We start from the raw sequence: 22800 nt of genomic DNA on the forward strand, positions 1-22800 counted from the left end.
CAGCGGCGGCTGGGCGGTGGGGGGCGCCCAGAGGCGGGCGGGGTGGTGGCCCGGGGCAGGGGGCTGGTGCGGCAGCGGGGGGCCATCAGGTGTAGGAGTAGTCCACGTCAGGGATGCCGGCGTCGCGGTAGCCTCTGGTGGTGCCGTAGCCGATGGGATGCGTGCTCCTGCATAGGCTGTTGGTGTTGGACGGGAAGATGGTGTGTACCACATACTCTTCTTTGGCATGGTACGGGTTGATGGGCAGCATCTGCAGCCCCGGGCCACGGATTTCAAGGATGGAGTTATCCTTCTTGGTCCCGGACTCCATGTAGTCGTCCTTCTTCCGGCTGCCCCGGTTGTAGGCCCTCTCCCGGCTCAGCAGCTCGCCGGCCCGCTGCACGTACCAGCAGATGGCCCCCAGGACGAGGAAGAGGAAGACGAGGGCCACGGCGCCCCCGATGATGCCCGCCAGGGGCAGGCCCGCCAGGGCGTCCGAGTTCTGCTCCTGGTTGAGCGTGGTGGTCGGGCTGTAGCTGTCGGCTGTCTCGGCCTTGGCGCACACGGGCGTCTCATCGGCCATGAAGGTGTTGCTGGTCTCCATAGTGACCATGCAGATGATGTAGGTGGACTTGGGCTCCAGTGCCGTCAGCAGGTACTCTGTCTTGTCCCCCTGCACCAGGGTCTCCGTGATGGAGCCCACGGCCGGGCTGTGGCCCAGCCGCAGCCAGCTGAGCCGGAAGGAGGAGGCGGGGAGCAGGGCCTCCCACGTGATGCGGATGGAGTCCGCCGTCAGGGGCTTGACGTGAATGACCAGGGCCTTGGTGCCGTCGCCGGTGGCCATGGGGTAGTCGATGTTGGAATCGGGGAGACGCAGCCCCGGCCGCTTGGCCTTCAGCGTGAACAGCGAGCCCTGGGGCGTGGTGGCCGAGGCGTGGTGGCTGGCGGTGGTCTTGGCGGCGGCGGCGGCGTTGGCCCCGCCGCCCTGCGCCCCCGCCTCGAAGCACTCGTCCATCTCGCTGGTGATGTCCTTGATGGCCATGCCCCGCACCTTCTCGGGGCCCTGGCACATGAGGCCCCGCACGTTGACCACGGCCGCCCGCGCCTTCACCCAGTCCCGCAGCCACATGAGGCTGCAGCCGCAGAACCAGGGGTTGTTGCGCAGCAGCAGCTGGGCCAGGCTCTCGAGGTCATCGAACAGGCCGCGGGGCAGCGTGGTCAGGTTGTTGTTGGACAGGTCCAGCCGCTCCAGGCCCCGCATCCTGGCCAGCGTGTTGTGCGGGATGTGGCTGATGGCGTTGTCCTGCAGGAACAGCTTCTGCAGGTGGGCGCTGGGCAGGTTGAGCGGCGGCGCGGCCAGCGAGTTGCGCACCAGCGAGAGCTCGGTGAGGTTCTGCAGGCGGCTGAAGGTGTCGTCGGCGATGCGCTGGTTGGCCAGCAGGTTGCCGTCCAGCACCAGGCGCCGCAGGCTGTGCAGGCCCTTGAAGGCGTGCAGCGGGATGGTGGAGATGCGGTTGTCATCCAGCCGCAGCTCCTCCAGCGTGCGGGGCAGCCCCGAGGGGATGCTGCTCAGGTGATTGCGGCTCAGGAAGAGCAGCTTGAGCCGATTGCTGTCGGCGAAGGCGTCCTCCTCGATGCTGGCGGTGGACACCGAGTTGTCGTCCAGGTGCAGCTTCTCCAGCAGCGGGATGCGGGCCAGCGAGTCCCTGGCGATGGTGCGGACATTGTTGTCCTGCAGGTGGAGCTCCCGCAAGGAGCGCGGCAGGTTCAAGGGGAACTCGTCCAGGTTGTTCTCGTACAGGTAGATGACCTGCACGTTGACCTTGGCCTTGAGCCCCTGGGGGATGCCGGCGTTGTTGATCTGGTTGTTCTGCAGGTAGAGGGTGGTGGCGTCGTCGGGGATGTCGGCGGGGATGGAGGTGAGGCCCCGGTCGTTGCAGTAGATGAAGCCGTTGTCGCAGCGGCACACGGAGGGGCAGGTGGTGCTGTCGATGACCTCGCTCAGGAAGGCGATGAGCCCGTAGCAGAGGAACAGCCAGTCCCGCAGGTCCATGGTGGCCGTGGTCATCACAACGGTGGCCGTGACGGCGGCGGCGGGCGCGGCAACAGCGGGGATGGGGGCGGTGGGGTGTGCCACCACCATGGTGGACGGCTGGGGGAGCCCGGCCCCCGCCTGAGGCGGGTCCTCCACACCTGCAGCGAGCACAACGAGACAATGAGCGGGGACGGGTGGAGGGGAGGGGGCAGCGAAGAGGTCAGACCGCAGGGTACACGCGCTGCGGCCCCTTCCGGGACAGGTCCATGTGTGTCACGATGCTCAATCTCATCGAGGGCGAAGGAGACACTGCTGGTGTGCACCTGCACACAGTCCCTGTCCCCCCCTCCCCGCCCAGCTCTCCTGAGCGCCAGGGGAGAGGTCAGCCTGCAGAGAGATGGGATTTCTTCTTTCAAGACTGGCCACGGAGCCAATGTTTAAAGCGAATGCTGCAGGCAGAGCTGGTGTGTGTGTGTGTGTGTGTGTGTGTGTGTGTGTGTCTCCCTTCCCTGCAGGGTGTTGGGCTCCACTCGTGGCCACTTTACCCCACGCTTGGCCACCACCTGCCTGTCAGGTGCTGCTGTGACCTGGAACTGGTCTCCGCAGAGCTTCCAAACTAAGACCAGGAAGAAAGACCTGGCGACCCACTGCCCAAACTCCAGCCAGCGAAGACACCATGGATCATAAGGGTGCTTGCTACCCACCCGAGGGCGCGGGCAGCGCAGGATGCGCAGCGTTCTGTCTCCCTGTGCACGGTCCACGTGAGCTGGGGACAGCACGCTGAACGGGCAGGCTTTCGACTCCCGTAACAAGCTACACGGGGCCTCGGACGTCCACAGGGGCTGTTCTAGCTGTTCCCGTAGGATCGATCCCTCTGAGTCGGAATTCAGTTAGGTTGTTTGTTGGGCTTTAGAAGCCCGGGGCCACAGGCTCACCGGGAACACAGGCAACAGGACACCTGCTGCCTTGGGTGCCGATCTGGAGGGAGAGCTGGTTTCTGAGAGGCCGGCGGGCGGGGAGCCACCGGAACCTGCCCGGCCGCCTGCCAGCAGCGCCGCCATCCCTGACAAGCAACGGAGGGTGTGTTGCTTTGCCGTCTGGTGTTAAAACAACATGTCCTGTTTGTCACCCGCGCATTTCCGAGACAAAAGAATCGGGTGCCAACAGAGCCGTTTTCTCGTGTATTTACAGAACTGTCCTTTCATCCGCGGTGCCCTGCCTGGCTCCGCGTTCCTGGTGTGTTGGGGAATTATTCCACACCTCGCCCCCTTTCCCAAATCATGAAACTTCCAGCTATTTTGAAAAAAAAAAAAAAGAAGAAAATCTATATATACTTGTTTTCTTACACTTTCAGAAATGAAATGAATAAATGGAGGGAGGGGGGTGGTCCATGCTTGGAGGGAACTGTCTGCAAGGTGTAATTTCGGCTTTCACAAATGGAAAAATTGCAAAGTAGATTTTTTTCCTCATATTATTTTACTGTGCGTAGTGGTAAAAAAAATCAATTAAAAAGAAATCATCTTTCATTCTCAGTGGGCAAAAAGGTCTTCCACGTAGCCCCAGCTTCACAGCGGCTTCCTGTGTGTGTGGAGGGGAGCCCAGTGGCCTCTGGGAGCCCCAGCCGAGAACACAGCCTGGAGGGCTGGGGCAGAATCACCACCTGCCGAGCAGGCCAGTGGGGAGGGTCCGTGCCCCTTCCTGTGCCCCAGCCTCGAGCACTCAGCTACTCCATTCCTCGACCCTGGCAAACCCTTCTCTCCTTCCCTGGACTACGCCTGCGCACCTGGCCAAGTGCTCTTCACCTCTTGAGACCCAGCTCAAATGATCTCTTCCTCTGCTCCATACGCCCATCACACTGCCCATTGATCCAGCCAGCCACCCATCCATTTTTTCCCTACCCATCCATCCATCTCTTTATCCATTCATCTATCTCTTCATCCATCCATCCATCCATCTCTTTATCTATCCATCCATCCAACCATCCATCCATCCACCCATCCATCTGCTTACCCATTCACTCACCCACCCACCCATTTACCCTTTCATCATATACACATTCATCCCTTTATCTACCCATCCATTTGCCTACTCATTCATCCATCTGTCCACTCATCCGTCCCTTTATCCACCTGTCATCTATCCCTTTATCCATCCATCCACCCATCTATCCATCGTCCGTTCCTTCGTTTCCACTCACTCATTCATCCACCCACCCACCTATTCTTTTATCTACCCATCCATTCATCTCTTTATCCACCCACCCACCCACCCACCCATCCATCCGTCCACTCATCCATCTGCCTACCCATTGACCCACCCACCCACTTACCCTTTCATCATATATGTATTCATCCCTTCATTTACCCACCTATCCATCTGTCCACTCATCCATCCATCCACCCATTGTCCACTCCTTCACGTTTCCACTCACTCACTCATCCATCCATCCACCCACCCAACCATCCATCCATTTTTATTGATCGTATACTAAGTAGCCCTTGTTCTTGTTATATTCTGGACCCAAAGCCTTTATCAGATAGACACTTTGCAAACATTAGCTACGGGAGGTCTTTATATATTCTGGATATTAGACTCTTATCAGATAAATGATTTGCAAATATTTAATTGTAAGCATTCTTTATATAGTCTACAGTTTGGACCTTATCAGGGCCATTTAAGTTATAAATATTTAGCTGTAAAAGGTTTTCAATATATTCTACTATTAAACCTTATCAGATATATGACTTTGCAAACATTTCCTTATTGGGAGTCTTAGGAGTTTGGGATTCCATTCTAGCCGTAGCGCCTGAAACTGTGACTACTTAGGTCATTCCGTATTCTCAGAACACGAGGTCTGCCCGCTTCTTGTTCCCGTTTTACAGAGGAGGAAACCGAGGCTGGGAGAGGTCACTTGCATCAAGGTCACCCAGAGAAGAGGTGGGAGGTAGGAGGGCTAGGGACCCAGGCGGGACCCCTGCCTGCGTGGCTGCAGTTCTGTGCTCGGCTCCGAGGGCTGGGTGCCATGCTGCTTGTTGACTGGCCTTTTTAGGCCCCTGACTGAACTGCAGCCACTCAAGGTGGGGACTGTGGTCTGGGTACCAGGGGCCAGACAGAAATGACCCCGTGCAGCAGGCCCTGCTGCGGTGGCCACTGTGCATGCTCATGCCCCTTCTGCGGCTGCTGCGGCCCATGCTTGGTCACCTGCAGCTCCAGGCCCACCTTCTCCCAGCCTTCCCCAGGCCTGGGTCGGCACACAGGGAGCCCCAGTGCAGGGGAGGCCACCCCAGATGGCCTGGCTGGAAGCAAGTGCAGGCAGAGGGCAGGGCCCACGAGGAAAGCAGGGGGTGGTGGGGGTGCAGGCGAAGGAGGGACAGATGAGACTTCAGATGCTGAGCCAGCCCCGGGCCAGACTCCATGCGGTCGTTCGCAGACACACACACCCCCACCCCACCCCCGCCAACACGCAAAATCCCTGAGGCCAGAGCAAGCCCCTCACAGTAGCACCCTGCTCTTGGCCAGGCTGTGTGGCCGTGACCCACCACCTCCGCCCCCTGCACTCGGCGCTCTGCCTGGTGTCTCCGTTTCCTGGACAGCTCCCTGGGCTGAGACCACCCTGGGCCCGCCCCAACTTCCTTCTCCACCAGAACCTGCTCCATGTTCCCCAGTGCCAGTTCAGGGGGGGCATCTCTGCCCCCAGACCAACAGGTTCGCACGTCTCTCTGTCTCACTGCCCCACCCCTCGCCCCGTTCCTCCCCTCCCACCCTTCCTGACCCTCCTTTGCTCAGAAGGCAGCTGGCACCCTTCCATGGTTGCCCCTCTCCTGCCTGAGGTGCCCCTCTGGGACTTCCTCTGGGACTCCGCACTGGCTCACACACCGGGGGCCCTTCCCAGAGCTCCCCCAGCGCACCCCTCGCTCCGTCCTGACTGCTGGTGTGTTTCATTTGCTCTAAGTGGCAAACTCCTTGAGCGCCAAGGCTGGATCCATCCTGGTCGGCGCCCGGGGTGGACACAAGCCCATTCTCGATGCCGACTCCTGGCGACCCTATAAGACAGGGCTGACTGCCCCTGTGAGTTCCGAGATGGTGGATCAGTACAGGAGTAGGGGTCTCCCCTCTCTTCCGAGAGGAGGCTGGTGGTTTTGAACTGCTGACCTTGCGGTTAGCAGCCCAGCATGTAACCACCATGCCACTGGAGCTCCACAACAAATACTGGTGGACATCTCCCTCAGGAAGGACGTGAGTGACCCTGGGCCCTGTTGCCCCCTACACTCGGCACCGAGCACCACCCAGCCTCTTTGGGTTCACCAGTCCCCTCCCCCACTCAGGAGGCCCTGTCCGGCGGCCAGCAGCTCCTTGAAGCGGCACCGTCTGCAGGATGCAGCCCCATCCCCACCCAGGTGGACCAGTAGCCCACCAAGTGGTCTCATTGCACGTGTCCTGGCCCCCAGGGAGGTTCCCCCACAGCACCGAGGGTCGCCTTGCAAAATCCTAAGTCATGTCGTTACACCCCACAATCATTGCGGTGGCTGTCAGGGGCCCATGTGACCAGGCAACGGCCTCCTTGGTGGCCCTCTCCCCTCTGCTCCTCTGGGCCCGCAGCATCTAGCTAGGCCCACCCCAGGGTCCTGGCACTGGCTTTCTCTCCTCATTATCCACACAGCAGCCCCTCATCTCCCTCGGAGAGGTCTTCCCTGGCCTGCTACCCATGGTATTCCCAGAGGGCTCCTCATCCCTGCTCCCCCATCTCCGTAGCACGTGGGAGGTCTTGCTGTTGATCAGTGCAGTGGAGTTGGTTTGACTCAACCGGACAGAGCACAACTGGGCCCGGCACCATCGTCACAGCGGCTCCGGTCGGAGCCCTTTGTGGCAGCCACCGTGGCAGCCCATCGGGTTGAGGGTCTTCCTCTTTTTAGCTGCCCCTCCACTGTTCCTAGCATGATGTCCTTCTCCAGGGACCGGTCTCCTGACCATGTGGCGGATCTTAGTTTTTCTGCTGAATTTCAATGGAAATGTCTTGTCTCCCCACCAGAAAGGCATGGCTGCATCCCCAGGGCCGGTTGGCTGGTGGCAGACACTTTACCAAACAGTCTAGGCTAACAAACATCCTCAGGAGAGAAGACAGAGCACTGACCACGTGGGAGACGAGGCATCAAAAAGTGCAAGAGGCCTCCTGGCGGGGAGTCCATCACGCAAGGCCATGAAGAGGCAGGGGACAGGGGTCTTTGCTGAGGATGTCCTAGGCCATTGCAGCCTCACCCTTGGAACTGGGAAGGGCATTGCCCGGTCCCAGGAGACGATGGGCTTGAAGTCCCTAGGTCTCGCCCCTCCCCACCTCGTAGGCCCCTCAGCTGCAGGGCTCCTGGCTTGCACCTGTGACTGCCACATCCGAACAGGTCTTCACCCCTGTTTGACCACCGAAACACCCGAGGCTCAGAGAGGGGGGAACCCCACTGACACTGAGCCGATTCTAAGTCCCAGTGACCCTCTGGGACATAGCGGAACTGCCCGCCCCCCCCCCCCCCCCCCCCCCATGGTGTCCAAGGCCACCATCTCAAAGCCAGGGTGGGGGTGAGGGGGACATCTGTCTCCCTCGGTGCAGCCGGTGGGTTCAAACTAGTGAGCTCCTGGTAAGCAGCTGAGTGCTTCCACACCGCACCCCCAAAGCTATTTCCAGAGACAGGAAGGGCTGTCAGAGAAGGTGGCCGCTTGGGTCTCCAGCTGCACCTCACCTGGCTCCTCAAATCGGGCCCTCGGGCCCTCCCGAGTCCAGGCAGGACAGTTCAGGGGCCCAGGGGCCCTCCTTGTCCTGCCAGCTGTGCCAGGGAGCCTGGCAAAAAGAACGCAGGTGCATTCAGGGCTCAGTGGCTCCAGGGCTGTGCCCTGAGCTGGGGCAGCCTCATGAAGGCCCAAGCCAAGGCCGGCTGCAGCGTGCTGGCACGGCCATCTGTCCAGGTGCCGGCTCAGCTCACGGCCTCAGCCGCCGCCTCCAGAGGCTGAGTCCTAATAGAACGTAACTTGCACCTTTCAGAGATGCTTGATGGAGAACCCCGGCCCGTTCGGGAGGCAGGGACCCAAGGCCTTTCCTCTCCCGTCTTCAAGCCTCATCCATCTTGGGCCTGGGTCTCCCCTGCAGCGCCCCAGCCCAAGGCTGCCCAGAGGCTGGACCTGTGGTTCCAGGAAGCAGGATGGATCCAGGGGGTGGAGGTGGGGGTGAGGCAAAGAGATCGAACCTTCTTAGAGACACCTTTTAATTGCCCCAGGGCCCTGGCAGCCTCTTCATCCCCTGGATGGGTCCCTGGCGGTTTCTGCAGCCGTCAGATTAAACCTGAGAAATCACCGCTGTCATGGCCTCGGGTGTCAAGTCTTCAGCACAGTGCGAGTTCCCACCTGCCGGCTCCTGCTGCCCGCTTGGAGTGGGGGTCTGGAGATACGGGGGCTCTAGCTGGAGTGACCAGGATTCCTGCCAGCTGGATAGGGGTGGGACGGGGGCACCGTCCCTGGTCTTCTCCAGCTTCTGAGTCCCCCTACCACCCCGGCCTTTGGCTATTTTCCAGGGCAGAGACACCTGGGTTCAGGTCCTTCCGGGCTGGGTGATCTTGTGCAGGTTGCTCACCTTCTCTGAGCGTCTACAAAACCCGTGGTGCTTGTTTCCCCTTACGGACTTGCTGTGGGGATTCACGGAGATGCTCTGTGCCAAGGACAGACCCGAGGCGCTGCAGCCTGCATGCACCAATGCTGAGGCCCCGGCAGTGGCCCGCATCCAGATGCTCGAAGGCGCTGGGCACAGCACCTGGCCTCATGGGGCTGCTGGTCCCTCTGAGCTCTGGTGGCCCCTTCTTTTTTCATCCAGAACACCCGGGGGGAGGGGCGTTTGACGTCTCTCTGGGCCTGTTTCCGCATCTATAAAGTGGTGCTGAGAACCCCACGTCCCAGCCACTCCCTGCGAGCCCCCCGCCCCCCCCTCCCGTGGCACTGTGGCACAGCTTCGCTGGCTGGAGGCCACCAAGTGCTCTTTGGTTCTGCAGGGCTGGGGAACAGTGGGGCTGAGCTGGGTGGGGCCTCCACCCGGATGGCATGGTCCGCCCTGAGGAATAGGAAGCCGGGCCCACCACCACCACCCGCAGCAGCAGCAGCTGTATCTACTGCTTGGGTCTTTGCCAGGGACCCCTGGCTGCTGTCGCTGGCTCTCAGGTCCCCCAGGGACATTACTTTCTGAATCTCAGCTCTGTCACAGTGCTCCTGCCTGGCCCAGGAGCACTCCACATTCCAAACTCCCACCAGTCCCATCCCTGGCTGGGGTGTTTCAGACTGGGTAACAGGGGTCAGGTAGGTGGGGAAGGTACCCAGGGGGTGCTGGCAGCTTCTCCCTACCGCACTGAACCTCTCTTTCCTTGTCTGGGGCTGTAATCGCTCCACTCAGTCTGTGCCTGTAAGTCCCAAGGGGGCTTGGGACCCCAGCCCCTGGCGCACAGAGGGCTGCTGCAGACCCTGGCTGCCCTAGCTCTTGGACTCTCCTGCAGTGACTAATTCCTCTTCTCCCAGGAGGCCCCCACTGGCTACACCTCCCAAAGCTGTTTCTCAGCCTAGAAGGGGACCGGCAGGCGGGACCCCAGCCCCATGGGGCACTTGGTCACCACCACAGATGGTGAGCTCTGAGAAGGCAGGGTGGTTTCTGTTGCAAAGAAAAACCACTGGCACTCCAGTCCGGTGCACAGCGTCCCTTTGGACAGGGTAGAACTGCCCTGTGAGTTTCTGAGACTGTCACACTTTGGGGAGTAGAAAGTCTCATCTTTCTCCCACAGAACGGCCGGTGGTTTTGAACTGCCGACCTTGCCGTTAGAAGCCCAATGCTGTGTAACCACTACGCCACCAGGCCCCCTCCATCCAGATCTACAGCCTTGGAAACCCTGTGGGGCAGCGCTCCTCTGTCCTGGAGGGCCGCTACCAGCCGGGATGGAGTGGGCGGCAGCGGGTTCCTCTGGCTTTGGGGTTTAGCATTGCTTCGCAGACGCTGAGTCCTGGTGGCAGTGAGAGATCCGTCACTGGTAGTGCCAGGGCAGCGCTCCGCCCTGGAGGACCTTAAGACATGGGCACGCTTTTCCACGCCCTCTTTTTGAGGGGGTCTCAAGAGCTGCCCTTTCCAGGCCCTGTCGGATCTGCTGGAGGCACCTCTTCAGGGCAGGTGCCCTCTAGTCTTGGCTCCCTGGACCTGCTGGCCAGCCACGCCCATCAGTCACCCCACACAACTTTGCTCCTCCATCCCGCCACCACCTGGGTGCCACTTCCAACTTGTAACAGGCATGGAGGTGGGGGTGGGGGAACTCTTTGGAACCCCAAAGTTAATTATTTTTTTGCTCTAATTCCATGCGGCACGCATAATGCATCCGCTGTGGTCCTTGGCCGGTAATTGCAGACAGGTATGTAAATCCCTCTCCCTCACTGGCTCCAGCTCCTCCAGCGTGGGCGGGCGGCTGGGCGGTGCCGGGGCAGGGTGTCCCGCGCTTCCGAGAATGCAAATCGCTTGACACAAACAAGACTTTAAAACGGTGTCGTCGGAGGTTAATTAGATTGATAACTGTGTTCAATATCCAGCTCTTCGGGGCCAGGAGCGGGGTGGGGGATGAAGGGAGACACGTGTAATTTGTAATTTGTAATTTCGCTCGCTGGGCTCCTGATCGAATCAGATCTTCCTGCCTCGGGTACGTCTCTCCACTCCCGTCCATTCTTATCCAAGCCACCCAGCCACCGGGACCCAACTCTTCTGGGTTGGAAAAGAGCATGTCCAGTGGAGAGTGGGCACCGGGGGGCTTTACCTTGGGGTGGGGGCAAGGGCAGGGACCGGGAACAGTGGCAGAGAACAAGGCCGTAACGGTGTGCGGTCTGTACATCCAGACCCTCAGTAATCTGTGGGGGGGATCCTGGGGCCCGATGGCCAATCAGAGCCTTGGAGCCGGGTTGGTCGGGTGGCTGGGACAGGCCCTGCTCTGAGCAACTCACGGGAACCACTCGCTACCATCGAGTCTGTTCCGACTCCTCGCGACCCTACAGGCCCGGTAGAACCGCCCCTGCGGGTTTCTGAGAACTGAACTCTATAGGAGTAGAAAGCCCCCTTTCTCCCACAGGATGGTTGGTGTTTTGAACTGCTGACTTTGTGGTTAGCAGCCCAAACCCTGTAGTGGCACGCCCTAGGCCACTAGGGCTCCTGACTCTTCCTCAGCCCCTCCCCAGCCCCGCCACCTATTTCACGATCACTTATTTCGTAGGAGTTCTGATGACGCAGTGGGTTACGGATTGAGCTAAGTCAGGGGTCAAAACCACCAGCTGATCCTTGGGAGAAAGTTCAGACTGTCTACTCCTGTAAGGCTTACAGCCCCTGGGACGCGAACCAACAGCTCTACTCTGTCCTGTAGGGTGGCCATGAGTAGGGTGTCCTGTAGGGTGGGAGAATCGACCACTGGAAGGCAGGGAGAGGCCTGTGTCTTGTTCCTGCCCCGGAGAGGACATGTCTGGTCAAAGTCTGATGAGTTCACGACTGGGAGAATGCAGGAGCAAGTTAATGAAACAAAAACAAACACACAAACAAAATTAAACAAAAACAAACAAACAGAAATCCTAGGCATTCACAGCCATTGAGTCAATTGGGACTGCACAGTGACCCTGACCCTGCAGGACGGAAGAGAACTGACCCAGCGGGTTTCTGAGACGAATTCTTTATGGGAGTAGAAAGCCTCATCTTTCTCCCACGGGGTGGCTGACGGTTTCGAACTGCTCACCAAGGTTCAGAATGAATGAATGGAGACCCCCTAAAAGGAAGCCCTAGAGTCTGGGGTCCTGGGCCAGGCAGGAGGAGAAAAGAGGAGCGCAGTCCTCCCTCTGTCCCCCATGGGGAGGGCTGGTGGGTGGGTCCCCTGACCACAGGCCAAGCAAAGGGACTGGTCTAATAGAGAAGCTCAGGCCGCTGTCCATAACGCTTCCCTGTGCAAGTCCCTCACTTCTCCTCTCGGCTGCCCAGTGGGGGCCCACCAAGTCCCTGGGGGTAGAAGGCAACCCCGGGACAGATGCCTGACTGTCCCATCTCTTCTGACTGCCCTGGGAGCCACCTCGCCCTGCCCAGCCTCAGGTCTGCCTCCTGGGAATGGTCCCCTTCCTGGCTAGCAGAAACCAGCTGGGTGGGTGGGCTTTACCCTCCCCTGCCCCCACAGACACACAGGGAGCCTCCACGTATCCCTCCACGTCCATGTTTCTAAACTCTCCCACCCTTTGCTAGGGGGTCAGCGTTGGAGACCCCATGACAGTGGCTAGTGTCCCAGCTCAAGCAGGACGGGAGTGGGGTTGGGGTGTCGGCAGACCCTCTGGCCCCATGAGGTTGGGGTCTATCACCAGCAATGGTCACACCTCATACCTGGGTGCTGGGCCAGTCCCCTACTTCCCTCATGTGCAGGGCAGCAGCTCAGGGGTCCCTGTCTGCACAAAGGGACATACTGCCCAAGCTCAGACTGCTCTCCCTGGGGGCCAGGTCCCCAACCCACATTGGCCTGACTGGCTCCTCCTTACTCTTCCCTGCCTTGGGGGTGGAAGGCTGCACCGCCCACCATGGGTACCCAGACCTGCCCACCATTCTCTAGGCATCCTTGGGGCTGCAGGCCTGGGGAGCAGCCTACAGCCAGCCGGCTGGGCGCCCCCCCTCCGGTTCGCCTCTGTTCTGGAAATCACCTCCCTGGAGAGTGGGGACTGGCAGGGGCGGGGGCGCCCGCGGGCCGGGGCTGGGGCTGGGGCTTGCTCCCGGAGGCTCGGGCCCTCGCTGCCGGGTTGGCGAGCCTTTATAATAAATAACAGCAAATGGCCGATCCGCAGGGCATCTTTCACGCCGGTGGCTAATAACAGCGCTATTAATGCCCCCGCAGACGGCGTGCGCGCTGCGCTGCGCTGACGGATGTCCCGGGCCCTGGCGCAGCCATAAATCAGCCCCTCTCCTGGGGAAGTGCGCGCGCGGGGAAGCGTCATTTTCCATCTTGGTAATGAATTGGGGCTTCCCTGCCCTGCCCCGGGCGCAGATCCACAGCGCTGGGGAACCTGGGAGGCGCGGCCAAGCCTGGGGAGCGTCGCGCCGTCCCCACCCAGGGCAGCACCCTCCGGAGACCCCACCCGCAGGTCCTGGGAAAGTGGGGCAGGTGCAGCAGGGGCTCGCTGTGTGACCTCAGGCCACTCACAGCCTGTCTCTGGGCCTCAGTTTGCCCTCCTAGTCAACGGGCTCTGGAACTTGGCAGGGACTGGATAAAGCGGATCTAGTGGGGGGGAGGCGCCCCCCAGCCCCAGGACATCATGTAGTGGGTGGCTAGCATTCAAACTCATTGCTATCCATCCAGTCGATTCCAACGCATAGTGACAGTATAAGACGGAGCAGCACTACCCCTGTGGGTTTCCGAAACTCTTAACTCGTTGCAGGAGGCAGGAAAAGCCTTTTCCCCACCCGGAGGAGCAGCTGGTGGTGGTGAACTGCTGACCCTGTGGTTAGCAGCCCAGCGCGTAACCAGGACACCACCGGGCTCCCACAAAGCTGGTATTACCCCACTCACCACCCTCACGGCGGCCCAGTGACACGGGGCAGAAGTGCACCATGGGTTTCTAAGACTGCAGCTCCTTCCAGAAACAGAGAGCTTGTCTACTCGGAGCGGCTGGTGGTACAGCGTCTGATTTTGCGATTAGCAGCTCAATGCCGTAACCACTAGAGGGTCCCCCAAGGCCTCCCTACTGCCCCCTTGGGTGGTACTCCTAGTCCCAAACGCAGAGGGTGGGTGGGGAGGTGGCGGGCTGAGTTATTCAGGATCACAGCTCTTTCCTTACTCCCTGGGCTGGCCACAGGGCACTTCCCATGGCCCTACCTGGCCAGGCGGAAGCTACTCATGTGGGGAGCCAGAGAAGCAGGCAAGCCCTAGTGCCTCTCCCTGGGCACCCGGGGGGTCCCTCCCACCACCTCTGGGCCCCTTGCCTTACCTCCTCCTGCGCTACAGCTCCAGGCCCCCCGGTCCGGCTGAGTTCACCCGTCTAGTGATCCTTGTGGGATTCCAGGGTCAAAGTGGGCCTGGGCCTGGCTCACATTCCGGCCCTGAGGGCCTCATAGGCCGCCAGACACTGGTCCGCACAAACTGCCCTCCTGGGCCACGTGGGGCTGGGCGCTTCAAGGCAGACGGTAAGGCTGGTGGTGGTCAGATGCAGGCCTGGGTCCCCAGCTGTGTCCTCCGTGAATGACTTAGACCTCAGGCACCGCTGCTGGCCTCTCGCCCCAGAGTGAGGGGCGTGGGTGTGGGGGCCACCAGGCCACCTGGGGACTCCTGCTTGTAGCCAAGGGCATGCTGCCTGTGCACCCCGGGCATGCTCTAGCCCCAGGTGCCCATCACAGGGTGGGGTGGCCCCTCGCTGCTGGCGACTTCCACAACCTCTTTGGCCTCTCCCCCTTTTGTCTGCTGGCTGCCCCCTCCTCTGAAAGGCTTCTGCGTGGATTTAACCCCTTTTCTCTTCACCACGTTTTTCCTTTCTTTTATCTCTTTAAGTCACTCGGCAGAATGGGCTTGGGAGCGTTCTAGCGTGGCCGAGCCAGGGAGAAGCCGTCGCTCTCCAAAGACTGGGTATCCCTGCCACTCAGGCGGTGCTGTCTGGCGATGGTGGGGGTGGCAAGCGGGGGCCCATCACCCCAACGAGGAGTTCAGACGTTCACCGTGGGGCCGAGCTGCTGCCATGGGCTGCCAAGCCCGTCAGCCCCACACCTGGCTTTTGGGGAGATGCAGGCGGGTGGGGTGGGGGGTGGGCGGCACTCGGTTCTTCTTGGCTGCTCCTGTGTGCAAAGAAGGCTTTCTGGAAAGCTGGGGGTGGGGGTGGGGTGGGGGCGGGGAGGCCAGCTTTTTCCTGCTTCACCCTCCTGGTCTCCCACTGTCCAGAAAAGATGCCTCCTCCTCTCCACTGCCTCCTTCACCTGCCAAAAACAATGTGAGGATTAAGCCCCGAGGAAAACAGGCACCAGGAGGGGATGAGCCCCTGCCCCACCCCACCCTCCACCCCTTCCAGTTCCTAAGAGCTGGGGAGGGGGTTGGGGTGATCTCCATCACCGCTGGCCCCAGCCCCATGCAGGCCTGACTTGCACGCCTCAGTACACCCCCCCCCCCAGCTGTGCCAAGTGCCCTTCCCTGAACCTCCAGACCGCCTGCCCAGGGACGGAAGGCCTGGGAAGGGCAGCAGGAAGTTCTGGAAGGTCCTAGCTCCACAGGGCCGCCTGCCCAGCCGAGCTGGCTCTGCTGGGCCAGCACCTGCTCCTCTTGCTAAATGTCATTCAGAGACTCCAACTGGGCCTGCCGCCTGCCTTCCAGAACAAGGCCTGCCTTTCCATGCCCAGGAGGAGTGGGGCACGACAGGCTGCCCCTGACCTCCCTCACTGCCCTTACTGGGGTCAGGGCGCCACCACCACCACCCTCCAGCTGCCCTCCTGGTCACCCTCCCCTGGGCGGCCTGCAGAGAGCTGGGGAGGGGGCAGGGGAGGCTGTGCCCCAGACCCAAGGCAGAAGCCTCGGCGTGGCCTGCGGAAGGTCCCGAAGTACATACACACACACACACACACACACACACACACACACACACACACACCCCTCTTTGGAAAAGGGCTTTTATGGCACATCTCAGAGAGTTTGCTGTGGTCTGACATCGGATCCAGATGGACTGGGCTGCCTCTGGGCGCATTTCTTTGTAGGGTTGGATGAGGCTGTTCTGAGACATGCTTGTCAGGGGGCATTTAGGGTGCGGGGTGGGTGGGTGGGGTGGGGTGTATAGCCAGCCTGGGGAGCTGCTGTCAGGGTAGCAGGGGTGAGTATCCTGGGACCCGCACGTGTCCTTAAAGAAGGAGAAGGCCTCAGCACCAGCCAGCCCCACTGGGACATCCCTTCTGAATGACCAGGGCCTGGTAAATAGTCCAGGTGCAAGCAGAGGCCACTGCCCTCCAGGCCTGGGGAGGCCAGGAGGGGAGATCGGGGCAGTGTCCCCACGTGAGGGGTGAAGCCAGCCTCCCGTTGGAGCCCTTACCGCTATTACCACCCGCGTGATTTCATCCAATTATAAATTGTAATTTCTCTATGAAAGCGAGAGATGGAAAGAGTCCAATGAGGTCATCTGCCTCCCTGGCCCAAGCGAAGAAATTGTTTTAATACTGCTGGGGGTGGTGTGGGGGCGGGGCGTCGAGCGCTGTGCAGAGAGAGGATGGCGGTCGAGGGGGCAGAGGGGGTGGGTGGGGGATGCTTGCAGCACTGAGGTTCCAGCGGGCAAGGCCAGCCGTGTCCCTGCAACAGAGCGAGCTCAAAGAGACCTGCTTTCGGAACAATGGTTCCGGGAGGGCAGGGCAGGCCCTGCCCAGGCTCTTAGAATAAAGACAAGTTCTCGCAGGGCTGGAGGGAGGGGGTGGGTGGTGGTAGGGAATGGAAGGTTCACCGCCCTGGCTGGCTCCTCACTCCTGACCGATCCCCCTCCCAGCAAGAGTGGGTCTGGTCGCCCTGCCCATCAGTCCCTTACCTCCCGCCTAGGGGGCCCCCCACCCATGCAATTACACGGGCCCCACCCACAGGCCCACCGCCCCTTCCAGCCCCGCAAGGAAGAGACTTTTGGGGCTTTAAGAAGGAAGGGGCCGAGTCTCCAGTTTGGGACTCAGTGCCTCCCACAAGCACACCAGCAGAAACCCCATTGAGGGGGGTGGGGGTGAGGGGGCTGTCGTAAAGGGGAGCTGATGCCAAGGAGTTCAAGAAGACAGGGAACGTTTGGAAGCTGATTATGGTAGCAATTGTACCGAACTGCTCGACGTTGATTGAACTAGGGGATGATAGGCTGTCTGTATTAGCGCGCAATAAAATGTTTCGGAAAAACCAAACATCAACGGGAAAAAACCCATTGATTCAATTCCCAACCCCCTCCCCCCCAAACAACAACAACAACAGAGAAAAATTGGGTTGATAGCTTAAAAAACAATCACACAAACAACTGCCATTGAATGCATTCCTACAGGACAGAGTCAAACTGCTCCTGTGGGCAGTTTTCCCAAGCTGGAAATCTTTAAAGGAGCAGAAAGCCTCCTCTTTCTCCCGAGGAGTGGCTGTTGAGTTTGAACCGATGACCTTGTGGTTAGCAGCCCAACTCCTAAGCCAATATCTCACCGAGGCTCATCTCCCACGCAGTAAGGGTTTGATAAATGTGTCCAGCCTGGCTCTGTGCCTCCCACACCGAAAAAAACCACTGCCATTCAGATGGTTCTAACTCATTGTGAGCTTGGGGTGGGGGGGTGGGGGATCTGAGGGTGTCAATATTGCTAATAGAGCAGATAGCATTGTCTGTCTCCTGTGGAGTGGCTGGTGGGTTTGAACCGCTGGCCTTGTGCTCATCAGTCCAACGCTTACCAGACAGCTCCACCAGGGCTCCTTTGCCCCTCACTGCAAACCAAAAGCTTACTGCCTTTGAGTCTGTGGGATTCACAGAGACCCTATAGGACAGTAGACCTGCCCCCGTGGGTTTCTGAAGCCGAAAATCTTTATGGGAGCACACAGCTTCATCCTTCTCCCGAGGAGCAACTAGTGGGTTCGAACCACTGACCTTGCAGTTTGCAGCTCAATTCATACTCCGCCAGGGCTCCTTGGGACTTAACAAATGTGCCCAGCATGGCTCAGGCCTAATCAATATACCCGGTGAACTGCCCATCTGCTTCCTCATGTAGAAACCACAGCTCGTGGGGGCCAGATCCGGCTCTGACACTGTGCCACCCTGGGAGCTGTGCTTCACCCCGCCCCGTCCTGCACAGCGGGGCTGGTGTCCTGAGGACTTCTAACTCAGGGATCAAGCACCCTAACCCTGTACCGGCGCAGGAGGTGAAAGGACGCTTGCAGCAGATTGTAGCAGGAGGACCAGGTGGGTGGGAGGGGGCAGGAACAGACACTGGGGCGTCTGGGTCAATGCGTTCCTTTTCCAAGGTGAGCCTGGCTGTGGGTGGTTAGGAGGTGCAAGCCCGGGGGAGTGAGGTGGCTCTTCCCATGTGTGGATGCATAATGATGATCATTTGTAGCCACCTGCAGTCACTGAACCCAAGGAGGCCCGGGAATAAATATGTAAATATATGCATCGTAGAATTCCCAGTGGATGCTACTGGATGGAGTGAGCTGAGACCACAGGGTGGAAACGGAGGGCGTGGGACTTCCCGTGCGGTCAGTTGAGCTCATTAAGGACCCAGTGGATCCCTGCAGCCCAATGGGTTCAATAATCAGGGCCCTCTTGTCGGCTCTGGGCTTGTCCCCACCTTGGGGGCCTCTACTCAGAGTCTCCTAGGTGAAGCTCTGCGGCCAGGTGCCAAAGAGCCATTCTTCCTGGCTTCCATTGGCAAGTTCTTTCGATGCGTATACATTTCACTTTGTATTATAAACCACCCCGTCCAGAACTGTATTGAAAGACATTTGAAAGCGAGCTCGATGCTGCATCGCTAGCCGTGCTGATGCCCTGGGACAGGGACTGCTCGTGCATGCGCATGGGGTACCGGGTCACTTCTGCTCTGCTCTCTGTTGAGCCTGGGGACAAGCCAGCGCTACTGGCTTAGGCTGTGAAGGCAGGGATGACCACCCCCATTGTCCAAGAGCACAACACCTAAGAGGGAGGTGCACAGTTGGGGGAGACCTGAGCCTTACCACCACCACCCCAAGCCAATTCTCTTCTCCCTGCACTGGACCAGGTCTAAGCACAGCAGAAACACACTGCTACTGAGCCCCACTGCACCAGTGGACCCCGACTGGCTCCTGAGCGCTTCTTTATTGCAGCCCTCTACCCACTCATCCATCTGTCCATTCATCTGTCCATCTGCCCATCCATCCACTCATCTACCCACCCACTCACCCTTCTAGCCATCTGTGCACTCATCCATCCACCCACCAACCCATCCATCTGTCCATTCACTCATCCATCCATCTACCCACCCATCTATCATCCATCCATCCACCCATCACTCACTCACCCATCCATCCATCCACTCATCCATCTATCCATCTACCCACCCATCTATCATCCCTCCTCCACCCCCCACTCATCTATCCACCCACTCATTCATCCATCCATTCACCTGCTCATCCATCCACCCACCAATCCATGTACTCACCCACGCATCTCCCCATCCAACCATCCATCCATTCACTCATCCACCCACCCACCCATCTATCCACTCACCCACCCATCTATCCATCCATCCATTCACTCATTCATCCATCCGCCCACACAGCCATCTATTCATCCATCCACTCATTCATCCATTCACTCACCCACCCAACCATTTATCCACCCATCCATCTACTCACCCATCCACCCACCCACTCAGCAGACATACAGTGAGTCCATCAAGCTCCAGTCACTGTGCAAAGGCACTGGGGACCCAAAAGGGAGCTCCCACCCTCCTGGAGCTCGCGAGGTCGAGTGGGAAGACTGTTGGTTTTCAGAGGGCCACAGTATTGAGACAGACACAGGACACTGTGGTAGCACAGAGCCCTGCCCTGCTCAGCTCTCAGGGCAGGGAGGGCTACAGGGGGCTTCTGGGATCCTTCAGACATCTATATCTTATCAATATGTGCATGCTCAGTGGTGAGGGGGAGTGGTCAGGTATGACCATACTTCCTCTGTGACGTGGGCCTGCCCTTTGGATTAGACTCCAGTGCTCGCTGGTATTAATTTCTATATTAGCAATTATCCCTCCTGTTTCATTTCAACCTATGGCTTTCAGGGCCAGATATTATGTGTGTGTGCCATTAATCAGCTGCCCGGTATGATCCAGGGGAAGCCCAGGTGGGCTTTTATGGCTGGTGCCTTGGCTGAGTGGCATTTCAAATACACAACACTCCGCCCCCTCCCTGGCAGAGCTGCCCCGTGCTACAGAGGACAGAGTGGGGACCATTGTAAGCAGGTCAGGCCCGGGGAGAGCTCGGAGACCCCAGGTTCCCTTTCATCCACACTTCCAGGTTGAGGTCAGCCTCTGTAACGGACCTTGATGGATGAAAGGGTGCTTTGTGGCTCAGGCCTGGAGTGTGTTCCCCACCAGGCTGCCTCCCCGCCGGCCAGGCCCTGGCCATCGGCTGGGTCCTTTCTCCACCTTCCCAGCGTGTGGGTCTCTCCTCTCTCTCATGCCAGCATGGAGGGGCTCTTCCGAGAGGACAGAGCTTTTCCATGGGGGTGGGGGAGTGCTGCTCCTGTAACAGGATCAGCCCTGGGGGGCGGGGGGCCATTTCAGGCTGAGGAATAGAATTCCAGAAGGCCCAGCCGAGGGAGCGCCTGCCTGAGTTCCCAGGGCGGAGTTGGTGGGCAGTGGGGAGCTGAGTGGGCATCGGAGATGGGCGCCTGCTGTAGGTGGGCCCTGGTCCGTCCTCACAATGGTCCCTGTGCCCATGGTTGCAACCATGGTGTCCGTCCATCTCCTTGAGGGCCCCTCTCCCCCGTCCCTCCACTTTACCAAGGATGAGGTCCTTCCTCAGGGACTGGTCTGTCCCAACAACACTGTCCGAAGTACTTGAGACACAGTCTTGCCATCCTTGCCTCAAGAGCACACTCTGGCCAAATGGGAGCCTGGCCTGAGGCGGGGGGTGGGCTCCAAATGCAAATTTTCTGAGGGGCCTGTGGCCTGGGTGCTGAGGATGGGGAAGCCAACCAGGGTGCCCAGCAAGGGGAGGAGCAGGGCTAGACTTTAGAAAGATGCCCGGCTGCTTTGAGGGGGGGCAGGGGAGGAGGCTGGTGAGGCCTGGGGTGGGTGCCAGGCCACTGACCCTTCCCCCTGCCATGTGAGCAAGCTCCTTCCCTGGCCCCATTTGCACACCAACGAGAGGGGCCTGCCTGCACCCCGCCCTGCCCCCAGCCCCCGGGGGGCTCTGCGCCTGCCTGGCTTCGCAGCATTGCACCCGCACACCCAGGGAGCTGGTGAGAAGGGGCGGAGGCGGGAGAGGCTGCTTACAGGGCGTGAAGCTCCGAGCACCGAGCACCGCTAATTAAACCTCTTCCTGACAAACCCAGACTTTCCGGACAAACATGTGGGTGCTGACGGGTGCGGGGAGTGCTGTGTGAGGCTACTGGACCACTGTCAGAACCCCTGCCACCCCGACAACCTCAGGTAGAGACCACTGGCAGTGCGGGGGCTGGGCTACCAACAGCCCCATAGGGATGAACCTGAGGGGACCTGTCCTCTGGAGCTGAGTCCTGCCTGGAAACAAAACAACAACAACAAAATGCTGAGGGGCTCCTGCCCCCACCCCCGGGGGCAGCCGTCTTTCCTCCCTGCGTCTGTTCTTCCGGATTCAGGATCTGGGGGAAGAAGGGGTTCCCACAGGCCTTCATGCAGCCGAGGAACAAGAAGGAGCAAAGCAGCATCCTCTCGGCTCGAGTGGCTCTTGTGCCTTTGAAATCTCCTCCGAGCAAGCGCGGGCGGGCAGGCAGGCGGGCAGCAGGTGGGAGGGACCTGGTGCCCACAGGAGCTGTGAGAGTGGACAAGGGGAGGTCTGGGGGAGGGCGGCTCACACTGGGTTCACAGACCGCTGCTCTCAGCCTGGGGGGAGGCCCAGGGACCGCTGGAGGGGGCCTGTCCTCCGCCCGCAGGGGAGGGACACGGGCCTGGGTGCCTGCCCCCTCAGAGAGACTCTAGGCAGGAGAGGGAGTTTGCCAGCATTGCCCCCCACCCTGCCTGCAGACCCCCCTGGGAAGGAGAAACTGGCTGCACGCTGGGCCCACTACCCAGCTGGCTCTGGTCCAGTGTCCAGGCCAGCTAGAGATGAGTCCGTGCCCCAGCGAGGGCTTTTAACTGGGGCGATTGCTATGCTTTTGTGGCTTCGAGGCCCCGCTCTGCCTTGGTGGGCCTAGCTCACATCTGGGAGTGAGGGACCCAGCCCTGTCCTGGCTGCCCTACAGCAGAGAAAGCTTTCCACGGTGCCCTGCTCCCCTCAGCCTCAGTCTCCTCACCAGGGACACGGCTTGCGGGTGGCGGTGAAGCAGCCTTCTGCTGAGAGTGTGGCAGCGAAGGGGACACCTGCCCCCAGCCCCCTCCCCAGCCTCAGACCCTGACTTGGAGTTGCTCTTGTCCTACTTCAGAAGCCCCCTCCCCAAGTCCTTCAGCAGCAGGGGGTGCATCCTCGGGGCCCATCAGCCCCCACCCCCACCCCCAGACACCTCAGCCGCCAACCGTACTCCAAGCCACAAGCCAGGGCTTCCGGGCCCCATGCCCACCACCCAGATCCTCCTCGCGCCCCGGGCTGTGGCAGGCCAAAGCGGCCTCTTCTAGAAGTTTCTGCGGGCAGCCTCCGTCCTTCACCCCCTCCCACCAGCTGTGCCTGCCTCCAGCCCCCAGGGAGAGGTACCCTCTGGCTGCCACCTCCCCACCCGGCTCTCGTTTCCCTGCACCAGCTGTGCCTGCCTCCAGCCCCCAGGGAGAGGTACCCTCTGGCTGCCACCTCCCCACCCGGCTCTCGTTTCCCTGCACCAGTAGCAGCCTGTGCCAAGGGATTTTCGCCTCCGTGTTGGAAATCTCCCCTCCCCTCTTTCCCGTAAACACGCCTCTCCGGCCGGCCGTGCGGTATGTGTGCACCGGCTCGGAGGCCTGGCTCTGTTAATATTTACAGCGAGGGGCTCAGGAAGCTATTAGCTCCTTTTCTGTTCTTGGCTCTTAATTGAAAGAGGAGAAAATGGTAGGAACACTTCAAACAGGACTTCTAGTGCTGCGGTGGGGGGCGGGGGGAGACCGGGGGGGGAACTGGGAG

The 22800-nt window shown here is 60.0% G+C and overlaps 2 protein-coding genes across 2 annotated transcripts in view; one reads left to right on the forward strand and one right to left on the reverse strand.

Moving 5' to 3' along the window:
* Positions 1-22800, forward strand: part of MACROD1 (mono-ADP ribosylhydrolase 1) — a gene marked incomplete at its 5' end in the record, with an annotated part of 163070 nt that overhangs the window by 48208 nt on the left and 92062 nt on the right. The window lies entirely within an intron of this gene.
* Positions 46-14814, reverse strand: FLRT1 (fibronectin leucine rich transmembrane protein 1). The gene is made up of 2 exons (XM_004713504.2): positions 14009-14814; positions 46-2172 (listed from the first exon to the last, which is right to left on the reverse strand). Exon 2 carries the CDS (start codon positions 2120-2122, stop codon positions 86-88), a length of 2037 nt encoding a protein of 678 aa, XP_004713561.1. The 5' UTR covers positions 2123-2172; positions 14009-14814; the 3' UTR covers positions 46-85.

This window comes from Echinops telfairi, unplaced genomic scaffold (genome assembly GCF_000313985.2).
Source record: "Echinops telfairi isolate 266 unplaced genomic scaffold, ASM31398v2 ScPeMD7_7417;HRSCAF=8455, whole genome shotgun sequence".
NCBI classification, from domain to species: Eukaryota; Metazoa; Chordata; class Mammalia; order Afrosoricida; family Tenrecidae; genus Echinops; species Echinops telfairi.

What these genes read in the sequence shown, in the direction of transcription:
- FLRT1 (XM_004713504.2), bottom strand. Translation starts at nt 2,122, where the DNA reads ATGGTGGTGGCACACCCCACCGCCCCCATCCCCGCTGTTGCCGCGCCC.